The 19232-nt window shown below is 62.0% G+C and overlaps 2 protein-coding genes across 3 annotated transcripts; one reads left to right on the forward strand and one right to left on the reverse strand.

Moving 5' to 3' along the window:
- The first annotated feature begins 324 nt into the window (after positions 1 to 324).
- On the forward strand, positions 325 to 9944 carry RNF126 (ring finger protein 126). 2 transcript variants are annotated; one of them, XM_065875215.1, is made up of 9 exons: positions 325 to 482; positions 6891 to 6949; positions 7199 to 7262; positions 7346 to 7590; positions 8381 to 8449; positions 8525 to 8594; positions 9051 to 9144; positions 9269 to 9384; positions 9465 to 9944. In XM_065875215.1, exons 1-9 carry the CDS (start codon positions 408 to 410, stop codon positions 9609 to 9611), a joined length of 939 nt encoding a protein of 312 aa, XP_065731287.1. In that variant the 5' UTR covers positions 325 to 407; the 3' UTR covers positions 9612 to 9944. The 2 variants fall into 2 exon arrangements, with proteins under 2 accessions (XP_065731287.1, XP_065731288.1); XM_065875216.1 differs by having other exon boundaries at positions 408 to 482; positions 7346 to 7509; positions 9465 to 9611.
- Positions 9945 to 11392: 1448 nt separating this feature from the next.
- FGF22 (fibroblast growth factor 22) lies at positions 11393 to 16413 on the reverse strand. The gene is given in 4 exon segments (XM_065873883.1): positions 11393 to 11587; positions 11664 to 11770; positions 13830 to 14257; positions 16358 to 16413. Coding segments are annotated over 4 exon segments (786 nt in total).
- Positions 16414 to 19232: the final 2819 nt, after the last annotated feature.

The raw sequence follows: 19232 nt of genomic DNA on the forward strand, positions 1-19232 counted from the left end.
GTAGAAGAGGAAGGGCTCGGACCCGCCCAAGACCCGCCTTCGGCCTTTCCCGCAGCCTTCGGCCCCGCCCCCAACCCCACCCCGGGCCCTGATCCAGGTTTGCCAAGGGTACTCGGCCTCGCCCCCTCAGGACCCGCCCCCCCGCCATCCCCACAGCCTGGCCCCGCCCCGGCCCTGCGCCCGCTCCTAGTTTGCCCCTCGGCAGCCACCGTCGCCCGGGCCACCGCCCGCCGCGTGCGCCGCCTGCTCCGCTTCCGCCGCCCTTCCCTGTCTCACGCCGTGCGTGCCCTGCGTGCCTTGCGTGAGCGTGCGCGGGAGCGTCGGCCGGCGAGGGAGCAGCAAACGGCCGGCGGCGGGCGGCGAGTGCCGCGCGGGGGGCGGGCGGCGCGGAGGAGGCGGCGGTGGCCATGGCCGAGGCGTCACCGCAGCCCGGACGGTACTTCTGTCACTGCTGCTCGGTCGAGATCGTGCCGCGCCTGCCGGTGAGGCCCAGGCCAGGCGGGCGGGGGCCTTTGCCTCAGCCTGAGGCGAGCTGGCTCGGACGGGGAAACTGAGGTCCCCGCGGAGGGCCCGGAAGCGGGCGGCCCTGGTGGCGCAGCTGGGCCGGCGGCCGGGAGGGAACGGGGCCGGCCCCGAGCGCGGTCGGCGCCGCGGCCGCCTCGTGGGAGGGAGTCGCCGCTCTCCCGGGCCCGACGGCGGCCCAATTCTGCGTTCTTCTGCCTCCCGAGGGTGGGGGCCTGCACCCAGGTGGGCCCTGCGCCCTCGCCCGGGTGGAGGCCGCGGGAGGGCTGCTCGTGAAAGGCTCGGTTTCCAGACCTCTCAGCCCGGAAGTTCCGAGTCGGTAGGTCCGGGATGGGATCAGTGCCCCAGCTCCCGGCCGACCCTCCCCCGCTGCACGGGTGGAAGACTGAAGGCACGGCGGCCCCGCTCCCGGCATTTGCCGCTCGGCTAGCTCCCGGGGAGCAAGAAGCGGGCGGTGCGGTTGACCAGGGGAAGGAGCTGCAGGTGGCAGCGATTGATAGAGTACCAGCTCTCCTTGGTCACCTGGTTGATTTTAGAGCCAGACTCTTAGTCCTGCCTTTGCAGCTGTGGGCTTCCCTGGGGGAGGCAGGAGAAGGAGTTGGTGGACATTATCCCAGCTTCAGAGGAGACTGAGGTAGAGTCAGGGTTTGGAGGGGAGAGGAGTGCCCGGGCCCAGGAGGAGAGAAAGGGTAGAGGTGGTGTGGCTTCCAGAGGCAAGGGGCTTGGCGGGGGTGCATAAATCGAAACCCTGGGTGCATGAGCAGACTTGAGGAGCTGAGACTTGCCCCACTCCCCCACTCCAGCGTCCCGGAAGAAGTCCTCCTTCTGCCTCTTCCGGCTCCCTGCACGCCCCAGCAATGGGTCTGGTTTTCTCGACTGGCAGGAAGGGGCTGGTCGCAGGACAGTCCCCAGCCTGGAGGAGCTGCACGCAGCCCCTCGCAGCTGTTGTGAGCCCTGGACAGGCCCTGGGTCTCAGGCTTACCCCAGAGTGGCCTGTCCAGAGCCATCGGAAGCCTGGGGCCGGGCAGTCTGTGTTGCTAGCTGTTTTGGCCTCCCCTCCTGGGGCCAGCCTGGGGCCCGGGTCCTGGCCCAGAAGGACCCTGACCTTTTCCGACTGTCACTGGGCTAGCGAGGTTTTTCCTAGTCACAGGATCCAGTGGTGACAAGGTAGCCATGACCTTTGCCCTCCCAGTTTATAGGGAGCCAACGCTGAACAAGCGATTGGCAAATATTTGATCGGGAACGTTGGTAAATTCTGTTAAGCGCAAATAATGGCAGGGAGGGGACCGGCGTGGAGTTTGGGACGGGATTGGAAGAGGCCCAGTAGAGTGGGTGTCTGTTTATGAGTAGGGGGCGCACTTGGTGTTCTCGGGGGCAGGAAGGTGGGCTCTTAACATGGTGACGTTGGAAGTGCCCCACCAGCAATTGCGCTCCCCGCCACCACCACCACCCCTGCCCCCCAGCCCCTGCCGCCCGCCAGCACGGACCTCTGTTCACGGGAAACCGGCCCGAGGTTGGTGTGCAGTGAGACAATGGCTGGTGTTGAGCTGCTCGTCCTGACCTGCTGTCGAGGCCCTCTGCCCGCCCTCTGCCCGCAGGCTTCCTCGCAGCAGCCCAGACGCCCTGGGCCTCGGTCTCCTCGCCTGTCAGACGGGTTGGCGAGGGCACCCCTGTGCTTGATGGGCACGCGTGGTCAGGGGGGCCCGGGAAGCTGGGGAGGGGCTGGTGCCTGCCTGGAGCGGGCATGTGGGAGCAGGAACCGGACCGGCTGGCCGATCCGGAGGCCTCTGCGCAGGTGCGCAGGCCCAGACTCGATTCCCCCAGGAAATCTCCCAGGAAATGGGAGCACCAGGGACGAGGTGGACATGGGGCGTCTGCGGGCGGGCCCTGCGGGTGGGCGGACCAGGTGGCGTTTGGGGTTTGGCCCACCACCACGGGTGGCCTTGTTGAGGCCTGCTGTCCTGTGGATGACCCCTGTCTTCCTCTCGGAAGTGTCCCTGAGCAGGGTCGGAGGACGGGGACAGGACCTGGCAGCTGCCTCGGAGGGCCATCAGGGTGAGGAGAGAAGGCCCGTGTGTGTCCCCAGCCTTACGCACCCGCACCTTGTCCTCCACACAGAGCCGCTGGGGAGCAGGCTGGGCCCCCACCCGCCCGGCGGCGTGCTGTGCAGCTGCCGAGGGCGCCCCTTTCCCCCGCTGCTGCCGAGGCCCAGGGAGGCTCAGCCCTGGGCCTGGAGTTGAGACCCAGGGGCCTAGAGATGAGGGCTGCCCCACAGGGCCGACCCAACGGCTGCTCCAGAGACAGCCGGTGCGGCACAGGGCGGGAGTCTGGGGGTGCAGCAGGGGGCTGAGCCCCGGAGGGGTGGCTGGACGAGGGGTGCCAGACAGCCACACTGTGGGGCTCCCCGGCTGCACCTCCAAGCCTCCCGGCGCCGTTGGAGGCTGAAGTGAGGCGCACCCCCGGCAGGATGGGCCCATGTGTCACGTCGATGGGCGCTTGCCGGCACTTAGCGGGCCCCAGGTGATGCGAGGCCCCGGGACGGTGCTGCACCCCGGCATTCAGCAGCATGCGTGGGGCTCACAGATGCTGGGGGGGACAGAGGGGCGTGAATGCGCTTTGTGGGGCAGCTGCTAAGTCGCAGAAGAGAGTGCTGCGGGGCAGGGGCACTTGCCCACGGGGTCTGGGTGGGCCCAGTGACATCTGAGGAGGGTTGCCCCTGGGGTCTGTGGGCTGGTGAGGTCAGGCTGGGAGCACGAGGGGCTGCAGGGGCGTGGGGAGTCTCGTCAGGTCTGTATCTGGACCTGAGCTCACATACTCCCCACAGCTCTGTGCCCCAACCCTTTCTGGGGGCCCTGGGCCCGCCGAGGCCAGCATCTCTCCGGCTCCCACCTCAGCGTCCCCGGCTTCACCACACGCGCCTGGCTGGGGACCCTGGGTCTGCACGTGGTGTGAAAGGGCGCGTGAAGGGTGAGGCCTGTCTCTGAGGGCCCCAGTTGGCCGAGCACAGGGAGCAAACGCTCAGTAAATGTAGCACTGTAGCACTTGTCTGCCGGTCGGCGGCTGTTGCCGTGGTGATGATGACAGGATGGCCCTCTTGCCAGCCATCTCCTCAAGAGGAGGAGTCTTCATCTAGGAACAGGTGCTCACGAGCTAGGGTCCTGCCGAGGGAGACAGGCCCTGCCCTGTGGGGGGCGAGCACTCCATCCCAGGGTTTCCACCGCTTTTATTACACAGTGATGTAATAAAAATCTCAGGGACACGCCCTTGGAGGAGAGCATTGGAAGACCAGGGTCTGGGCCTTCCCCACCGCCTGCGAGCAGAGCCCGGGGCCCTGCCTGAATCCCTGGGTGCGGGGCGAGCACTGCTCAGCCAGGCCACTCAGTCTCAGGGCGTGGGGCTCTCCGAGGATGGAGGGCGCAGAGCAGGGCCTGACCACAGCCAGCACTGAGCCGCAGGACAGCCGCGGCTGCCGGATTCCAGAGCCTGGGGTTGAGGCCACCCTCCATTTGCAGATGGGGAGACCGAGGCTTGCAGCCGGGAGGTGATGTTTGAGCAGACCCAGCTTCCAAGAGGGAGCAAGCCAGGTAGATATCTGCTCGGATCGAGGGGACACAGGGGACAGGGGATGGCAGAGGCCCAGAGATGGGCGGAGCTGGGAGTGGGCGTGGCCGGGCTGGGTTGTTCTGGGGCTGCAAGGTGAGGTGGGGAGCACTTGGGCTCAGGGAGACACAGGGACTCCAGAGAATGGCGAGGTGACAGGCTCTCAGGCACCCAGGAGCAGTGGCGAGCCTCAAGAGTGGAAGTGGGGGTGCCCGATCTCCAGCAGGGTGTGCCGCCGGCCCCGCCCTGGCTCTTCCAGGCTCACCCCGGGGCAGGGTGCGGGCCTGGGGCAGGCAGGGTCCCCGGGAGAGAGAGAGAGAGATGCTTCTCACGGGGGTTCTGCCAGGCTCCAGTGAGGTTCTGGACCTGCCTGCTGACCTAGATCAGACCCTGGTGGTGTGGGCAGGCCGGAGTCCTAGCTTGCCTGTGAGCTTGTGTTCAGGGGCCGTCTGGTTCCCAGCTTCCTAACCTCGGTCACCACAGACTCACCTGCAGCCCTTTTGCCTGTGTCCATTGCCCTCCCCCCGGGGGCTGGGCAGAGGGGGTGAGAACCCTGGTCACCTGGTCACCCATCACAAAGCCTCCTGTGGCCACGTTTTGCACCCTGTGAAACGTTGAAATAAACAACAGGTTGAGGGCTGGCTGGGGGGCCTGAGGAGGAGCCCCTGAGTGATGTCCCCGCCGGCCCTGGAAATCCCACGCCAGTGACTACTGTCATGGCCACTCACTGTGTAGGGGATCCTCCCCTGGGCCCCTCGCCCTGCTCAGGAGGGCAGAGCGCTGCCATCCCTGTTGTTTCTGGCTCAGCATTATTGCGATACACTCCACCCACTTAAAGCGTACACGTTGGTGTGTTCAGTCCACTCAGAGTCCTGAAGCCAGCAGGACTTGGTCACCTCTGTCCAAGTCCAGAACATTCCATCACCCCAAACAGAAGCCCTGTGCCCATCAGCTGTCACCCCGGCCCCTGACAAGTATGAACCCACTCTCTGTGTCTGTGGATCGGCCTGTTCTGGACGTTTCCCGTCAGTGGAATCACACCCTGTGTGTCCTTCTGTGTCTGGCTTCTCTCACTGAGCATCGTGTTCTCAGGGTCCGTCCACGTTGTTGTGAGCGTCGAGGCTTCACCCCTTTACGTGGCCGAGTGATGCTCCCGTGTGTGGAGGGACCATGTGGTGTTTATCCGTCATCCGCTGGTGGACACTTGGGTTGTGTCCACCTTTGGCTGCTGTGGACGTGTGTCTCCGTTGCCTCTGGTGGGCACCTGGCTGTGGAATCAGGGTCGTGGGGTGACTGTGGCTGTTTTCCGAGGACGCTGCCCCGTTTCACGCCCCCACCGGCCATGTAGGGGCTCTGATTTCTCCAGCTCCTCCCCGCACTGGTCCCTGTTGGCTTTGTGGGTCCAGCCGTCCGGGGCGGGTGTGAAGTGTGTCCCGCTGGTTTCGGGTTGCGTTTCCCTGTTGCCTGTGTTGTGTGTCTGTTCTTGGCTTGTTGCCACTTGTCTATCTTGGGAGAAACGTCTGTTCTGATCCTCTGTCCGGTTTTTGTGTTTGTTTTGAAGTTTTGAATTTTATTTTTATTTTTTTATGCAGCAGGTTCCTATCAGTTATCCATTTTATACATGTTAGTGTATGTATGTCAGTCCCGATCTTCCAATTCATCACACTGCCATTCTGTCTGGCCGTTTTTTAACCAGGGTGTTTGTCTTTTCGTTGTTGAATTGTGAGAGTTCTGTAGGTATTCTGGATACAAGTCCCCATCACCTGTGCAGCTCCAGCCACCCTCCCCGTGGCTCAGACAGTGTCCTCTGATCCTCGACCTTCCTTTGCTTTCTGGAGCGGGGCAGGTGGGGGGACACGGTATGCACCGTGGTGGTCCCGCCGTCCGCAGGGTGGGCTGTGCCCGCTGCACCCCGGCGTCGCTCCCCGCAGAGGGTGGCAAGGCCAGTGGTGCCCTCTGCCCCCAGGAACCGCACCTCTCCCCGTGGGTACGTGGCTGGCCTCGGGTGGAAGGACCTCACGCTCGCGGCTCAGCTCCCTGTTTGCGTGGCTTTGGGACACGTGTGGCCTGGGCCCGGTTCTGGGCCTGAGTGGTGGCTTTGGTGCTCAGACGTCTTGCCGTCCCTGGGGCAGGTCCCCCTCTCCGCTGCCTTGGAACATCATGGTCTCTGCCCGCTGGCTGTCCGGCCTGGGGAAAGCAAGGGCTGGGAGGGCAGGTGGCTGGTGTGGATGGAGTCGAGCTCCAGCCTGGTGTCATGGGCTGCATGCTGGGGCTGCCAGAATGTTCCGCAGGCCGGTCCCTCTGCCTGGGTGGTGCCTCCCGCCCTTGGTGGCCACCTTCCTGGGAGCAGATCTGCTCCGAGGCCCAGATAGTCCTGGAGCCCCGCTAGTCATTCTCCCAGCCCTCCTTTTTGTGCGTGTGTGGGTGAGGGTGTCACAGAACACTCTCGTGTCCCCCAAGTTGGGAGAGTTTGCTGAACCCATGTGAACTAGCTTGTTGATGGATGCGGCTGACTGGAGGCCCCGAAACTGTGACTTCTGTCACTGTGGGGAGCACCGGCTGATGGACTCGGGGACATGGGAGGTCGAGGAGGCCACCTGCGAGGGGAGCATCGGAGGCCGTAGCCGCGGGCAAGGGCGTCTGTGCGCCAGCCCTGCCCGGAGCGGCCCGGCCGGACCTGGCGGGTTCACACCCAGGGCCTTGAGATGACGCCCATGCTGGCCCTACCACAGCCCAGAGATCACGCTCGCTGCCCTCTCCTCCCGCAGGATTACATCTGCCCAAGATGCGAGTCTGGCTTTATCGAGGAGCTTCCAGAAGAGACCAGGTAAGGCTTCCCCCGGCACAGACCCCCGGCCCGAGGGTGCGCTGGCCGAACCTGGTAGGGGGGACGGCGGGGGGGGGCCGTGACGAGGGCCAGCGGCCGGACCTGGGTGGTGGTTGGGCTGGACCTCCGCCCTTAGGTTCCTTAGCCTCCTGCCTCGGGCCCTGGGCAGGGGCTGTGGAAGGCGGCCTGAGGCCCATGGGTAGGGGGGTCCCGCTTTTGTCCCGCTGCTGACGGCGCCTGTCCTCCCAGGAGTGCAGAGAATGGCTCGACCCCCTCCACAGCCCCCGCGGACCAGAGCCGGCAGCCATTCGAGGTGAGTGGTGAGCAGTGGCCTCTCTCCCTGCCCCCGCCCCCTCCGCGCCCCCATCCACGCGGTCACGGCCCTCCTCTCCGCAGAACGTGGACCAGCCCCTGTTCACGCTGCCGCAGGGCTACGGGCACTTTGCTTTCGGCATCTTTGATGACAGCTTCGAGATTCCCACCTTCCCCCCCGGGGCACAGGCCGACGACGGCAGGGACCCCGAGAGCCGGCGGGAGAGAGAGCAGCACTCCCGGCACCGGTACGGCGCCCGGCAGCCCCGCGCCCGCCTCACCGCGAGGCGGACCACCGGCCGGCACGAAGGCGTCCCCACGCTGGAAGGGTGAGGGGGCCCGGGGGCGGCCGCGGGCGGGACGCTCGGGGCTTCGAGCCCGCCCCACCCCGCTCAGGCAGAGCAGCCAGCTATCCTTCCAGGAGGTTCTGTGGGCACGGAGGTGTGGGTGCTGGCTCAGGGGCTGTGCCCCGGGCAGGGCAGTTCCCCGGTGGGTCCGGCTGGCCCGAGGAGCTGTGTGCCCACTGCCTGCCTGCCCTCCCCGCACCCCGCCCCTGCCCCCCATCGTCCTTCTCAGAGGGGCCTCCGCCCCATGGGCATCTTCATCTGCTGAGATGCGCTGGTCCACGCCCAGACGAGCCGCCCCGGGTGCAGGCGAGCAGCGGTATGAGGTGTCCGGTGTCCCTGCCCCTCCCGTGTGCGGGGTCATGAGGACAGGAGGACCTAGTAGGCCCGTCCCAGCCCTGCAGGAGTCGGGGCTGAGCTCTTGTGGGTCTTTGTAGATGGAACTTGACTGCAGGTAGGCCGAGGCCTGTCCAGCTCAGGACACAGCCTTGGCTCACTGTGACCTCAGCCGGCACGTTTCAGGGCCGCCGCGAACAGCCAGGCTGATCCCAGGCTTCCTCAAGCCCCTGGGATCCCCCACGGTGCTTTCCCCAGGTTGCAAAATGAGAGTTGGATGCAGTCGTGCATTGACAGGTGCCATACAGCACTCAAGGAGACACTGCCTTCGGGCGCCTTTCGTGTTTGGTTCTTATTATTACCAGTTGAAAAGCCAGCCCTTTGACGCTGGCCCCTCCCTGGGAGGGCGCTAACCTTGGGCCTGGCTGCTCTGTTCCAGGATCATCCAGCAGCTGGTCAACGGCATCATCACCCCGGCCACCATCCCCAACCTGGGCCTGGGCCCCTGGTGAGTAGGTGGGGGGGGTCCCCCTGTGCCCTTTCCGGCCCCTCTGCCACTTGAACCCCAGACTTCTTTGCCCAGGGGCGTCCTGCATTCAAACCCAATGGACTACGCCTGGGGGGCCAACGGCCTGGATGCGATCATCACGCAGGTACAGGGGCCTCCCCGGGGTTGGCACTGGGCACGACGACTTTATAGGCCCGTGCTCCCTGGAGGACGGGGTGTCGTCTCCCACATCCACGTCCCTGGTGGCACTTGTGAGGTGGGGACGTGACCACCTTGGGGCCTTCCACTGAGTATTTTTTGTCACTGGTGCCTGGTCCCCTGGTTGTAGCCGCGCGAGGATTTGGGGAGGTGCCTCGGCCGTGGGAGGTGCCTGCCGGGCCCGGCTGTGAAGTGACGCTCACTAGATGAGAAGAGTGGGCAGAAGCCCGGGGCTGGGCCTCCTGGGGGCAGCTGACCTCTGACCCCCGAGGGGGTCGGGCCAGGACAAACGGGGCCTCGGTGCTTTTGCAGGTAACCCAGCCTTGCATTTCAGAGCCCCGTGGGGCGAGGGCCCTGCCCGCCCGCCAACAGGCTCCCGGCACTCTGGCCTCTTGTGTTTCAGCTCCTCAATCAGTTTGAAAACACGGGTCCCCCACCCGCAGACAAAGAGAAAATCCAGGCCCTCCCCACCATCCCCGTGACCGAGGAGCACGTAGGTACGTGCCTGTGCCCAGCCTTCTCTGGTCCGGAGGCCAGTGTGCCCTCCATCCCCTGGGACACCTCTGGCGGGGGCTGCAGAGAAGCCCCCCTGAGAGCCCCATGGCCCGCCCGCTCCCACAGGCTCCGGGCTGGAGTGCCCCGTGTGCAAGGACGACTACGGGTTGGGCGAGCGCGTGCGGCAGCTGCCCTGCAACCACCTCTTCCACGACGGCTGCATCGTGCCCTGGCTGGAGCAGGTGAGCGGCGGGCCGGCCCGGGACCCTCCCCGCCCCGCCCGCCTCTGAACAGCTCCCCTCTCCCCTCTGTCCCCACAAAGCACGACAGCTGCCCCGTCTGCCGAAAGAGCCTCACAGGACAGAACACGGCCACCGACCCCCCGGGCCTGGCGGGCGTGAGCTTCTCCTCCTCCTCGTCATCCTCCTCCAGCTCGCCCGGTAACGAGAACCCGGCCAGCAGCTCCTGAGTGTCCCAGCCGACCCCCAGGGCGAGCACCCGGCTGCGGGCCTCGGCGGACTCCCGCACCCCTCGCGCCCACGGACTGCGGTGCCGCCAGGCCCCACACGGCACAGGCTTGGAGGACCCGCCCCTCCGGGCTGCGGAGGGAGCCCGGCCTCCCCAGGGCCGGGCCGGGCCGGGCCGGGCCGGGCCAGGCCAGGCTAGGCTAGGCACATGCCGCCTGGGGCGTCTGACTCCCTTCCTGTTTGTCTGTGACCTCACCCTCTACGTGTTCGACGGCAGAAAGGTTTTTATAATTTTAAATTATTACTGCTTTGAAATAAATGGACGTTTGAGCTCACTCGCGGCCCTGCATGATCTGTGGAGAGACAGGGTGGAGTCGCTCGGCTGGGGTCCCAACCGCGTGGACAGGCCGTTGCACCCCACTCCAAGCTCGGGGGCCCGGGACCACCAGGATGACCAGCAAAACAAGGACGAAACTGCTCTGACAGACGTTTTTTAAAGGAGAAAATATGTGTATCTTGAAAGCTATTTAAAAATACATCTACTTAGAAAGAAAAGCAGGTGGTTGGCGTGTTACTTGTGTGCGTCGGGGGGCGCAGCCCCGGGCCGGGGAGGTGAGCCGGCCGAGCCCCCGCGGCTGGCGTGTCATCCACAGGCTGTCCCCCATCAGGGTCACACGGCTGCCTCGGCCGGTGAGTGTCCAGCTTGCGCCCTGGGAAGTGCCCCCCATATTGGTCTTCCGTCTCTGAAGTGGAAGGTGGCTGCTGGGAGGGGTGGGAGCCTCCCCTGCACCCTCTTGGCTCCACCCCTGCAACTCGGAGGAAGATCAACCCCCAGGAGGCTGATCACGCCCCACCCCCACCCCAGCCTGTACACCCTGCCGGATCTGAGGGGCTCTGAGGACACCGTGTTCGTGTCTCCAAGGGCAGCTGTGACAACTCACCAAAACTTGGTGACTTAAGACAACACGCTTATCATATCAGTCCTGGGGTCACAATTTGCATCTTAGGGGCTAAATGCAGGCTTGGGCAGGGCTGGTTCCTCCAGAGGCTCCAGGGCAGCATCGGTTCCCGCCTTTTCCAGCTTCTAGAGGCGCCGCCTCCCTGGCTCGCGGCCCCTCCTGCATCCTCACAGCCAGCAGCGCAGCATCTCCCGTCTCTCTCTGCGTCTGACCCTCCCGCCTCCCTCTTATAAGGACCCTGGGATGACGCTGGGCCCCTCAGGGAATCCAGGGTCGTCCCCGTCTCAGGGGCCTTAACTTAATCCCACCTGCGAAGTCCCCTCTGCCTCATGAGGTGACACGTGCTCGGTGGCCCAGGACCAGGCCCTGCCAGTCTGTGGCGGGTCGGTGTTCCCCAGCCTCCCTCACCTCCTCGCTGCCCCAGGCACCCCAATGAGTTCCCAGGTCCGAGCCTTTGCTTGGCTGTGCCCAGCCTGGAGTGCCCTCCCAGACCTGGCCCCCGCGTGGCCGAGTCCCCGTCTCCCGCCTGGCAGGTGCTTTTGTCGAAGCCTCCCTGACCCCAGCTTGTGACTGGACTCCTATGGCCCCTGCTCAGCTCAGTGTCCCCTCAGACTCAGGGGCTCCCTGAGGGCCGGCCGCGTCTGTGGGGTCCGGCTGTGTCCCCAATGCCCCGCACAGCAGGCGCTCAACGCATGTGAAACCACTGAGTAACCAGACACGGGCTCGCCCGGATCGGGCCTTCCCCGGCCTCGGTCTTCAGCTGCCCGCCCGGCTCGCGCGCCTCCTGGAATCTCGGTCCAGCCGTCACTCATGGATCCTGGGCCTCAGGAGACCAGGACGGGCAGGAAGTGCGTGGACGGGTGGTGTCGCTGCGTGCGGACCCCGCGCCTCGGGGCCCCCCGCCCGTCCAACGCCAGGAACATGGGCCGGCCGCGGTGGCGCCAGGGCACGGACTCGTAGGTGTTGTAGCCCTTCTCGATGCGCTCCCGGAACTTAGCGCAGACCCGCTCACAGCGGCCCTGGCCACGCCCCTGGCCACGCCCCCACTCGGGCGCGCCCCACGCACCCCAGCCCGCCCCGCGCACTTGCACTCACCGACCCGGAGGGGCGGCCGCGGCGGTTCATGGCCACATAAAAGCCGGTGTTCACGGCCTTGAGCGCCACGACGCCCACGCGGATGGAGCGCATCTCGAAGAAGACGCCTGCGGGGAGGGGCTGGGTCAGGGCCCGCCCACCACCCACTTGCCCACCCACCCCGCTCTTCATTCATTCATTCGTGTGGGGAACATTCCCCAAGTACCTACCGTGCTCCTGGCCCTGTGCTGGGCGTGGGGATGCACCAGGGACCACGCAGGTCCGTGGGAGTGGCCGTGGCCGTGGGAGTGACGGGGTGGGGGAGGAAGGACACCAAGCCAGGGGGAAGGCCTGAGGCAGGACTGGCCCTGATGGGTCGGGGGAAGTCATTGGGGAGAGCTCAGGGTTTTCTCTGGAGGGCAACAGGGAGCCCAGGGGAGGGCCCCGTTAGTCAGGGATGAGAAAACCAAGCCAGAGGAGGTGAGTGCCTGCCAGGTGAGCTGCTGCTATCAGATGTAGACCCCCGGCAACGACCCTGACAGCTCGGCTAGCCACGGCCGTGTCCGGTTATGGGGGAGACAATTCCAGACAGGAGGTACGGCCCAGGCAACGGCCTGGGGGTGGGACATAGGGTGTTTAAAGCACAGTGTGTTCGCATCAGTGATACCCGCTAACACTGCTTGAGTGCCAACTGTATGCCAGGCATTGTATCCCACCAAGCCCACACAGCAGCCCCTGGAGGGAGGTGTGGACTGTGCCCACTTCCCACAGGGGAAAACTGAGGCCTGAGAAGTGGCAGAGCCAGTTTCTCGGGCCCTGTCTGTGGATGGATGACCCTGGGCGAGCCCTGCCCCATCTGAGCTGATGTTTCCTATCCAGTGAAGCAGAGCTGGGGGACAAGCCCCAGCCCACTCTCTCTGAGCCACACCCAGGCACTGGGGCCTAATCTGGAGTCAAGGCCTTGCCCTCTGGTGTTCACTCTGGACTTGGATGCCTCAGGTGATGGGCAGCTCACCTCATGTCCCACAGGACACACCTGCTATTTCCTGGGTCAGGCAGTCAGCTCCTCTTGTGCATGGCCAGCTCCTTCTTTATGAGGCTCAACTCAAGCCCACCTCCTCATTGTCACCCTTATCGCTGCCCAGATGGGGAAACCGAGGCTCAGAGAGAAGCAGTGACTGTCCCAGGTCACCCAGCAGAGCCAGACCTCACCCCCAGCCCGAGGCCACCCTTCCTGGCCAGGCCCAGCACTGAGCAACCGGCCCAGCCACTCCCCCTGTCCTTGCCCTCGTCCAGTTAGCCTAATGAGGGCCTTGAGAGCCCCAGATGAAAGCAGGTGGGAAGGGCAGGGGTGATTATCTGCCCTAATGGTGGTGATTCAGGCAGTGGCCAGCAATGGCTCGGCTCCCCCGCTCCCCTGCCCAGCCTCAAAAATGTGGGGAGACTGAGACAAGCCTGGAGTCACCGACCGCCCTGGTCTCCCACTTATCACCAACCTCCTCCTTCTCCTTCTTTGTCCCTTCATCTCCTCTTGCCTCATACGTTCCACGAACACTTATGGAGCACCTACTGTTTGCTGGGCAGGGCAGCAGGGATATGACTCCAACTCGATGAGGTTCTGGGCACTTTGGAGCCCTAGCTCCATGCCCCCACCTCCCACCTCAGGCAGGTCATTTGCCCTCTCTCTGCTTCAGTTTCCTCATCTGCCAAATGGGTGTCTAGGAAGACATAGAGGGGTCCCCAACTCTGGCAGGTCCTGAGTTTTGTTTTGCAGGGTGGGGAGTTCAGACCCAGCTCTGGCCCCATCTCATTATGTACTGGGCCCACGGGGGCCCTTCCGGGAGCCTCAGCTTCCCCTCTGTAAATGGGTCCCGTGACCCCAACGTCAATTATCTCACAAAGACCCTTCTGCTGAGCCAGGACCAGAGCTGGGAGCTTCCCCTGTGACCTTCACACCAACTGTCCAACCCTCCTTCCAAGTGAATTGGACCCCATTTTACAGTTGAGGAAACTGAGGCCCCAGTCAGGAAATGACTTGGCTGACGCCACGCGGCCAGAGAAGCCTCCGGACCCTCCCTCAAGTGGGAGAGGGCCCAGTTCACTGCTGCTATTACTGCTGCCTTTGCTATTATTGTCCGCCTATCTGCCCTGTACCCCTGCCCCCGCGCAGCGCCCCCGGCTACTCACTGTCAGGGCTGTCGCGCCAGCGGGTGCCCTGCACGTGGCCGCTGGGGTCCACACACAGGAAGAAGTGGGTGGAGGAGAAGAGGCGCCGTCAGCGCACGTCGCCCTCCAGATGCATGTAGCTGCGTGGTCTCCGCGGACTGTTTGGGGTCCCCGCGGCGCCGGGCGCCCGTGCCAGCAGTAGCCACGCCAGGCCCAGCCACAGGCGGCCGCGTACGGCGCCGCGCCCCGCTCGCCGCCGCCTGGTCTTGACTCCCCGCGCGCGTCCGCGGCTCTGCCATTGCGAGATGGGGGGCAGAGTGCCCGACGGGGCCAATAGGGCGCCTCGGGGGCGGGGCCAGAGCCACAGTGGGTGGGCCAGGATGCGGGGCGGGGCCCCGGTCAGGGCGGCCTGACCGCCCTGCAGAGTCTGGGACAGGCCAATGCGGCTCCTGGGGGGGCGGGGCCAGAGCCGCAGGGGGCGGGATGACTCCCCACGAGGGTGGGGCCAGTACAAGGGCGGGGCCCATTCGGGAAAACACTCCGGCCTCCACGCGTGTTTGTTTGCCTTGCGGGGCGGGGAGGGCGGTGCTTGTCCGTGAGTAGCCAGATTGGCCTGCAGGGGCTGCGGGAGTGTGAGAGAGGCGGGCCACAGAGACACGGCGGGAGTCAGAGCCAAAGAGAGGGAGAGACAGAGCCAGAGACAGAGAGATATAAAGACAGAGCCAGGTGTACAGCACAGGTCTTCTAATAACCTATAATGGAAAAGAATCCAAAACAGAATAGTATATATGTGTAACTGAATCACTTTGCGGTACGCCTGAAACTAACACAACATTGTAAATTAACTACACATCAATTTTTAAAAAGGGTAAAAAAAAAAAACAGAGCCAGAAACAGAAAGACAAAGAGACAAGAGACTGAGAGGCAGAGATATAGACAGAGACTAAGATGGAGGGACAGAGTCTATGAGACTGCACAGGCGGAGATGGATGAGACAGAGACAGAGACAGACAGATGTGTGAGAGGCAGAGAGACAGGGAGAGATGGAGCTGCCCAGGGGTCAGAGGTTGGGATGGAAGTTCTGGCCCAAGTGCCTGTCCTTGCCAGCCAGGCCCCTGAACAGGGAATGCCCCGGGGGGCTTGTCTACCCTTCCAACTAGAGCTTCCTGAGAGCCAGGCCCAGGGGGCATGCGGCTTCGCTGAGGGGTGGGCCTGGAGGAAAGTGTGGGTGGAGGGGCAGGTGAACTGTTGGAGCATATGCTGTGCACACAGGTGTTGGGCAGCAAGGTGGCCGATGGGAGGATGGACAGCTGGGCATGTCCGAGGCCAGCTGATGGGGACCGGGTTGACGACCAAGGCCAGCACCCTGTCCCCAGCATCCGTCTCTGCATGTCCAAGGTGGTAGGAATGGGGCCACCCTGTTACAGACACACCCACCCAGTGCCCTGGGCCCTGTGAGGTGAGTGCAGTAAACCTTCACAGACTCAGAGCCAAGCGACATCATTGACAGGTGGGGGAGCCAAGGCCCAGGAAGGGCAGGGATTTCCCCAAGGCTACACACAGGACGCATCCCAGGGCTCCCTGCCTTTTGGCTCCTGGTGGCTCAGTTCTACAGCCATGGATGCAGGTGGCACCTTTAAATAGCACCGGGGTGAGGACAAGGTGACAACCCTGCCCTGATGGACTGCTGGGGGGCCAACCGGTCCAGCCAGACGGTGTCGCCGGGATGCCTTCCTGGTGGCTCCAGGGATTCCCCGATCCCTCTTCCTGGCCTCAGGAGGGCCACGCAGGGGGTGTGGCAGACATCCAAGCCCAGGACCCCAGGACTGAGATAGGGGTCCAGCCCGGACTGTCTCCCCACACTCAGAGCCCTGAGGCCAGCACCCAGGGGACTGGCCTGCAGGCATCACCTCCCCAAGCCTTGCCTCCTCCTGTGGAAAATAGGCCAGGAGAGGGAAGGCTGGAAGGATGGAATAATGAGATAATCCACAACCTCACTGGGTACTCGGAATAACACCTCCACTCCCACCAGCTAGAAGCTTGGTCTTCCCTTCGTAGACTGTCCCCACCCCACCTGCCGGGAGGACAAGATCCAGGGCCCTGTATGACCGGAGGGAACCCACGCCTGAGAAGAGAGCTGCGCCCCAGGGTGCTTTTCGCAACAGCTTCACTGAAATATAATTCACATGCCACCCAGTTCACCCAGGAAATTGTGCAATTAATGCTTTCAGTACAGAGTTGTCAATGCTTACCTCTGTCTAGTTCCAGAACATTCCATCACCCCAAAGAGAAGCCCCGTCCCCATCAGCAGTTACCCTCATCCCCTCCCCAGCCCCTGACAACCACGAATCTACTCTCTGTCTCCGTGGATTTGCCTGTTCTGGACGTTTCCCATCAATGGACTCACACCCTTTGTGTCCTTCTGTGTCTGGCTTCTCTCACTGAGCGTCGTGTTCAGCTTCCATCCACACTGTATCAAGTGTCAACGCTTCACCCCTTCGCATGGCTGAGTGATGCCCCCATGTGTGGAGGGACCATATTCTGTTTACCCATCATCCATTGCTGGACACGTGGTGGTTGCTGCCTTTTGGCTGTCGTGAATCATGCTACTGCGGACGTGTACGAGTTTAAGTGTGAACATAAGTCGCCATTTCTCTCATGTGTATACCCAAGAGTGGAACTGCTGGGTCACATGGTGATTCTATGGTTTGGCTTTTTTTTTTTTTTTTTTTCTCACTGTTGTGGTCTCTCCCGTTGCGGAGCACAGGCTCCGGATACGCAGGCTCAGCGGCCATGGCTCACGGGCCCAGCCGCTCCGCGGCATGTGGGATCCTCCCGGACCGGGGCACGAACCCGTGTCCCCTGTGTCGGCAGGCAGACTCCCAACCACTGTGCCACCAGAGAAGCCCGGTTGGCTTTTTGAGGAGCTGCCAGAACGTCTTCCACAACAGCTGCCCCATCTCACATTCTCACCAGCTGTGCACGGGTGCTCCAGTGTTCCCACCTCTTCACCAGCAGCTGTGATTGGCCATCGTTTTGACTGCAGCCATCCTAGTTGGGTACAGAGGTATCTCCCTGTGGTTTTCTGGAAGACGTCAAGCCTACAGACAAGTTGTGAGAACAGCACAATTAACGCCCTGTTGCGGGAGTCCCCGGTTCTACATATTATTTTTGATTTCTGTCAGCTGGAGGATGGGTAAATACACTGCAGCAAACTCACCGGGGAGTACTATGCAGCCATGAAGAAGAGTAACCCACTGAATACACAACAATGTGGATGAATGAGACAGAATGAGGAGAAGCAGTCAGACACAATAGATGTCCATCTATGGGACATTCTGGAAAACCAACCCATGGTGTGAACTGTCCGATGGGTGTCGCCCTCAGGGGCAATGATAGGGGACATGAGGGGGTTTCAGGGGCTGGGTGTTCTTTGGAACACCCCTGTGTCCTGGAAAATTAATTGAACTGTATTCTTTCTTTCTTTTTTTTTTGGCTGCTCCCACGCGGCCTGTGGGATCTTAGTTCCCTGACCAGGGATGGAACCGCGCCCCCTGCATTGGATATGCAGAGTCTTAACCACTGGACCGCCAGGGAAGTCCCGTGAACTGTATTCTTGATGTGTGCACTGTTCATGTTCTACCTGAAAAATACACACGTGTGGTCTTTTTATGTACGTGAGTATTTGAGAGGCAGCCTCAGAAATGGTCGGACTAGTTTTTTTTTTTTTTTTTTTCCTTTGGCTGTGCCATGCGGCTGGGGATCACATTTCACCGACCAGGGATTGAACCCAGACCCTTGGCAGTGAAATCGAGGGTCTTAACCACTGGACCGCCAGGGAATTCCCGGACAAGTCTTCTAATGTCAAGGTCCTCCGTCATAGCCAAGCGGCAACCTCATCCCTCATCCACGCTCAAATGCCCCCTCTTGTCACCGTTATGTCCTTGAATACATTTTTTTCTCATGCCAAACCTGGGTAGGGCACATGCAGTGCCTTCTGTTCTCCCTTTGTCTCTGTGATTGGCTGAATAAAGACCCACAAACGTGTCCACATTCTAATCCCCAGAACATGTGAATCTGACCTTATTTGGATAAAGAGTCTTGGCAGCTGCCATTACATTAAGATTTTCAAATGAGATCATCCTAGGGGCCCTAAATGCAGTCACAAGTACCCTTATGAGAGACACAGACACGGAGGAGAGGCCACGTGAAGGCGAAGGCAGAGATGAGAGGGACGTGGCCACAAGCCCAGGACGCCTGGAGCCCCAGAAGCTGGAAGAGGCAGTAAGGACCCTCCCCGGGAGCCTCCAGATGGGGCACGGCTCTGTCCACACCCTGATTTCATCCTCGTGATACTAATTTTGGATGTCTTGTCTCCAGAAATATGAGAGAATTAATTTCTGCTGTTAGGCACCAAGTTTGTGGTCGTTTGTTATGGTGGCCCCCAGAATCTGATGCCGTGTCTTTCCATTTAGAGAGCATTCCTTGCCTTCCTCAACACGTCTCCTTTTTTTTATTATTATTAATTTTTTCTTGGAGTATAATTGATTTACAATACTGTGTTAGTTTCAGGTGTAGAGCAAACTGAATCAGCTATGCATATACATATATCCACTCTTTTCTAGATTCTTTTCCCGTATAGGTCATTACAGAGTACTGAGTAGAGTTCCCTGTGCTACATGGTAGGTCCTTACTAGTTTTCTATTTTATGTATGGTAGTGTGTGTGTGTCCATCCCAGTCTCCCAGTTTATCCCTCCCCTCCCCCCAGCACTTCTGAAGTCTCACAGAATGTCTCACAGCCTAAGCTCACCTGATCGTCTCTTGGTTCAATTTGGGTGAAAAGTTTTGGGGAAGAACCCAGCACACGCGAACAGCTTCTGAAACACAGTCTTGCCCAAACCCCAACGCCTCGATGCCATGACTCCCTCTTAAGGACATCTGTCTCCACTTGTCTCGTGTGTTATTCGTATTTTCATGCTTAAGTTTTACAAGGAAATTTGATATCCCCGTCAGGAGTGGAAAACCAGTGCCATACGTTGACACACTGACAATAAGCTGTAAGAAGAAATACAAAGAGAAGAGACCCTGTGACAAAAGTCTCCGATTGGCAGGACCCCAGCCTGGGAGCTGAGACAGGGGTAACACGCAGGTGGCAACAATCGAGACCGCCTGTGTTTGAGCAGGGACTGAAAGGAGAATGGCTTCCTCACCGCCAAGATCCAGGATCCAGCTCTTGGGGAGATACTGGTTTAGGGAATCTGATGTCCCAGAGAGTAAAAGAGGAAACTGAGGCAAAAGAATTCAGAAGTCTTGGCTTCCAGTCCAGGCTCCTGGCTCTGCCAGACTGCAGGGATACGAGGGGATGTCTCTAGGTCTTGGGGGAGCCAGGGCCAGCTGATTCAGTGACCCCCTCCCCCACCAGG

This window comes from Phocoena phocoena, chromosome 3 (assembly GCF_963924675.1).
Source record: "Phocoena phocoena chromosome 3, mPhoPho1.1, whole genome shotgun sequence".
NCBI lineage: Eukaryota > Metazoa > Chordata > Mammalia > Artiodactyla > Phocoenidae > Phocoena > Phocoena phocoena.

Excerpts from the sequence above, each read along its gene's own strand:
- RNF126 (XM_065875215.1), top strand. The coding sequence starts at position 408 with ATGGCCGAGGCGTCACCGCAGCCCGGACGGTACTTCTGTCACTGCTGC. Across the intron at positions 8,450-8,524 it reads AACCTGGGCCTGGGCCCCTG|GGGCGTCCTGCATTCAAACC; the intron begins GTGAGTAGGTGG and ends TTCTTTGCCCAG. Across the intron at positions 9,145-9,268 it reads CGTGACCGAGGAGCACGTAG|GCTCCGGGCTGGAGTGCCCC; the intron begins GTACGTGCCTGT and ends CCGCTCCCACAG.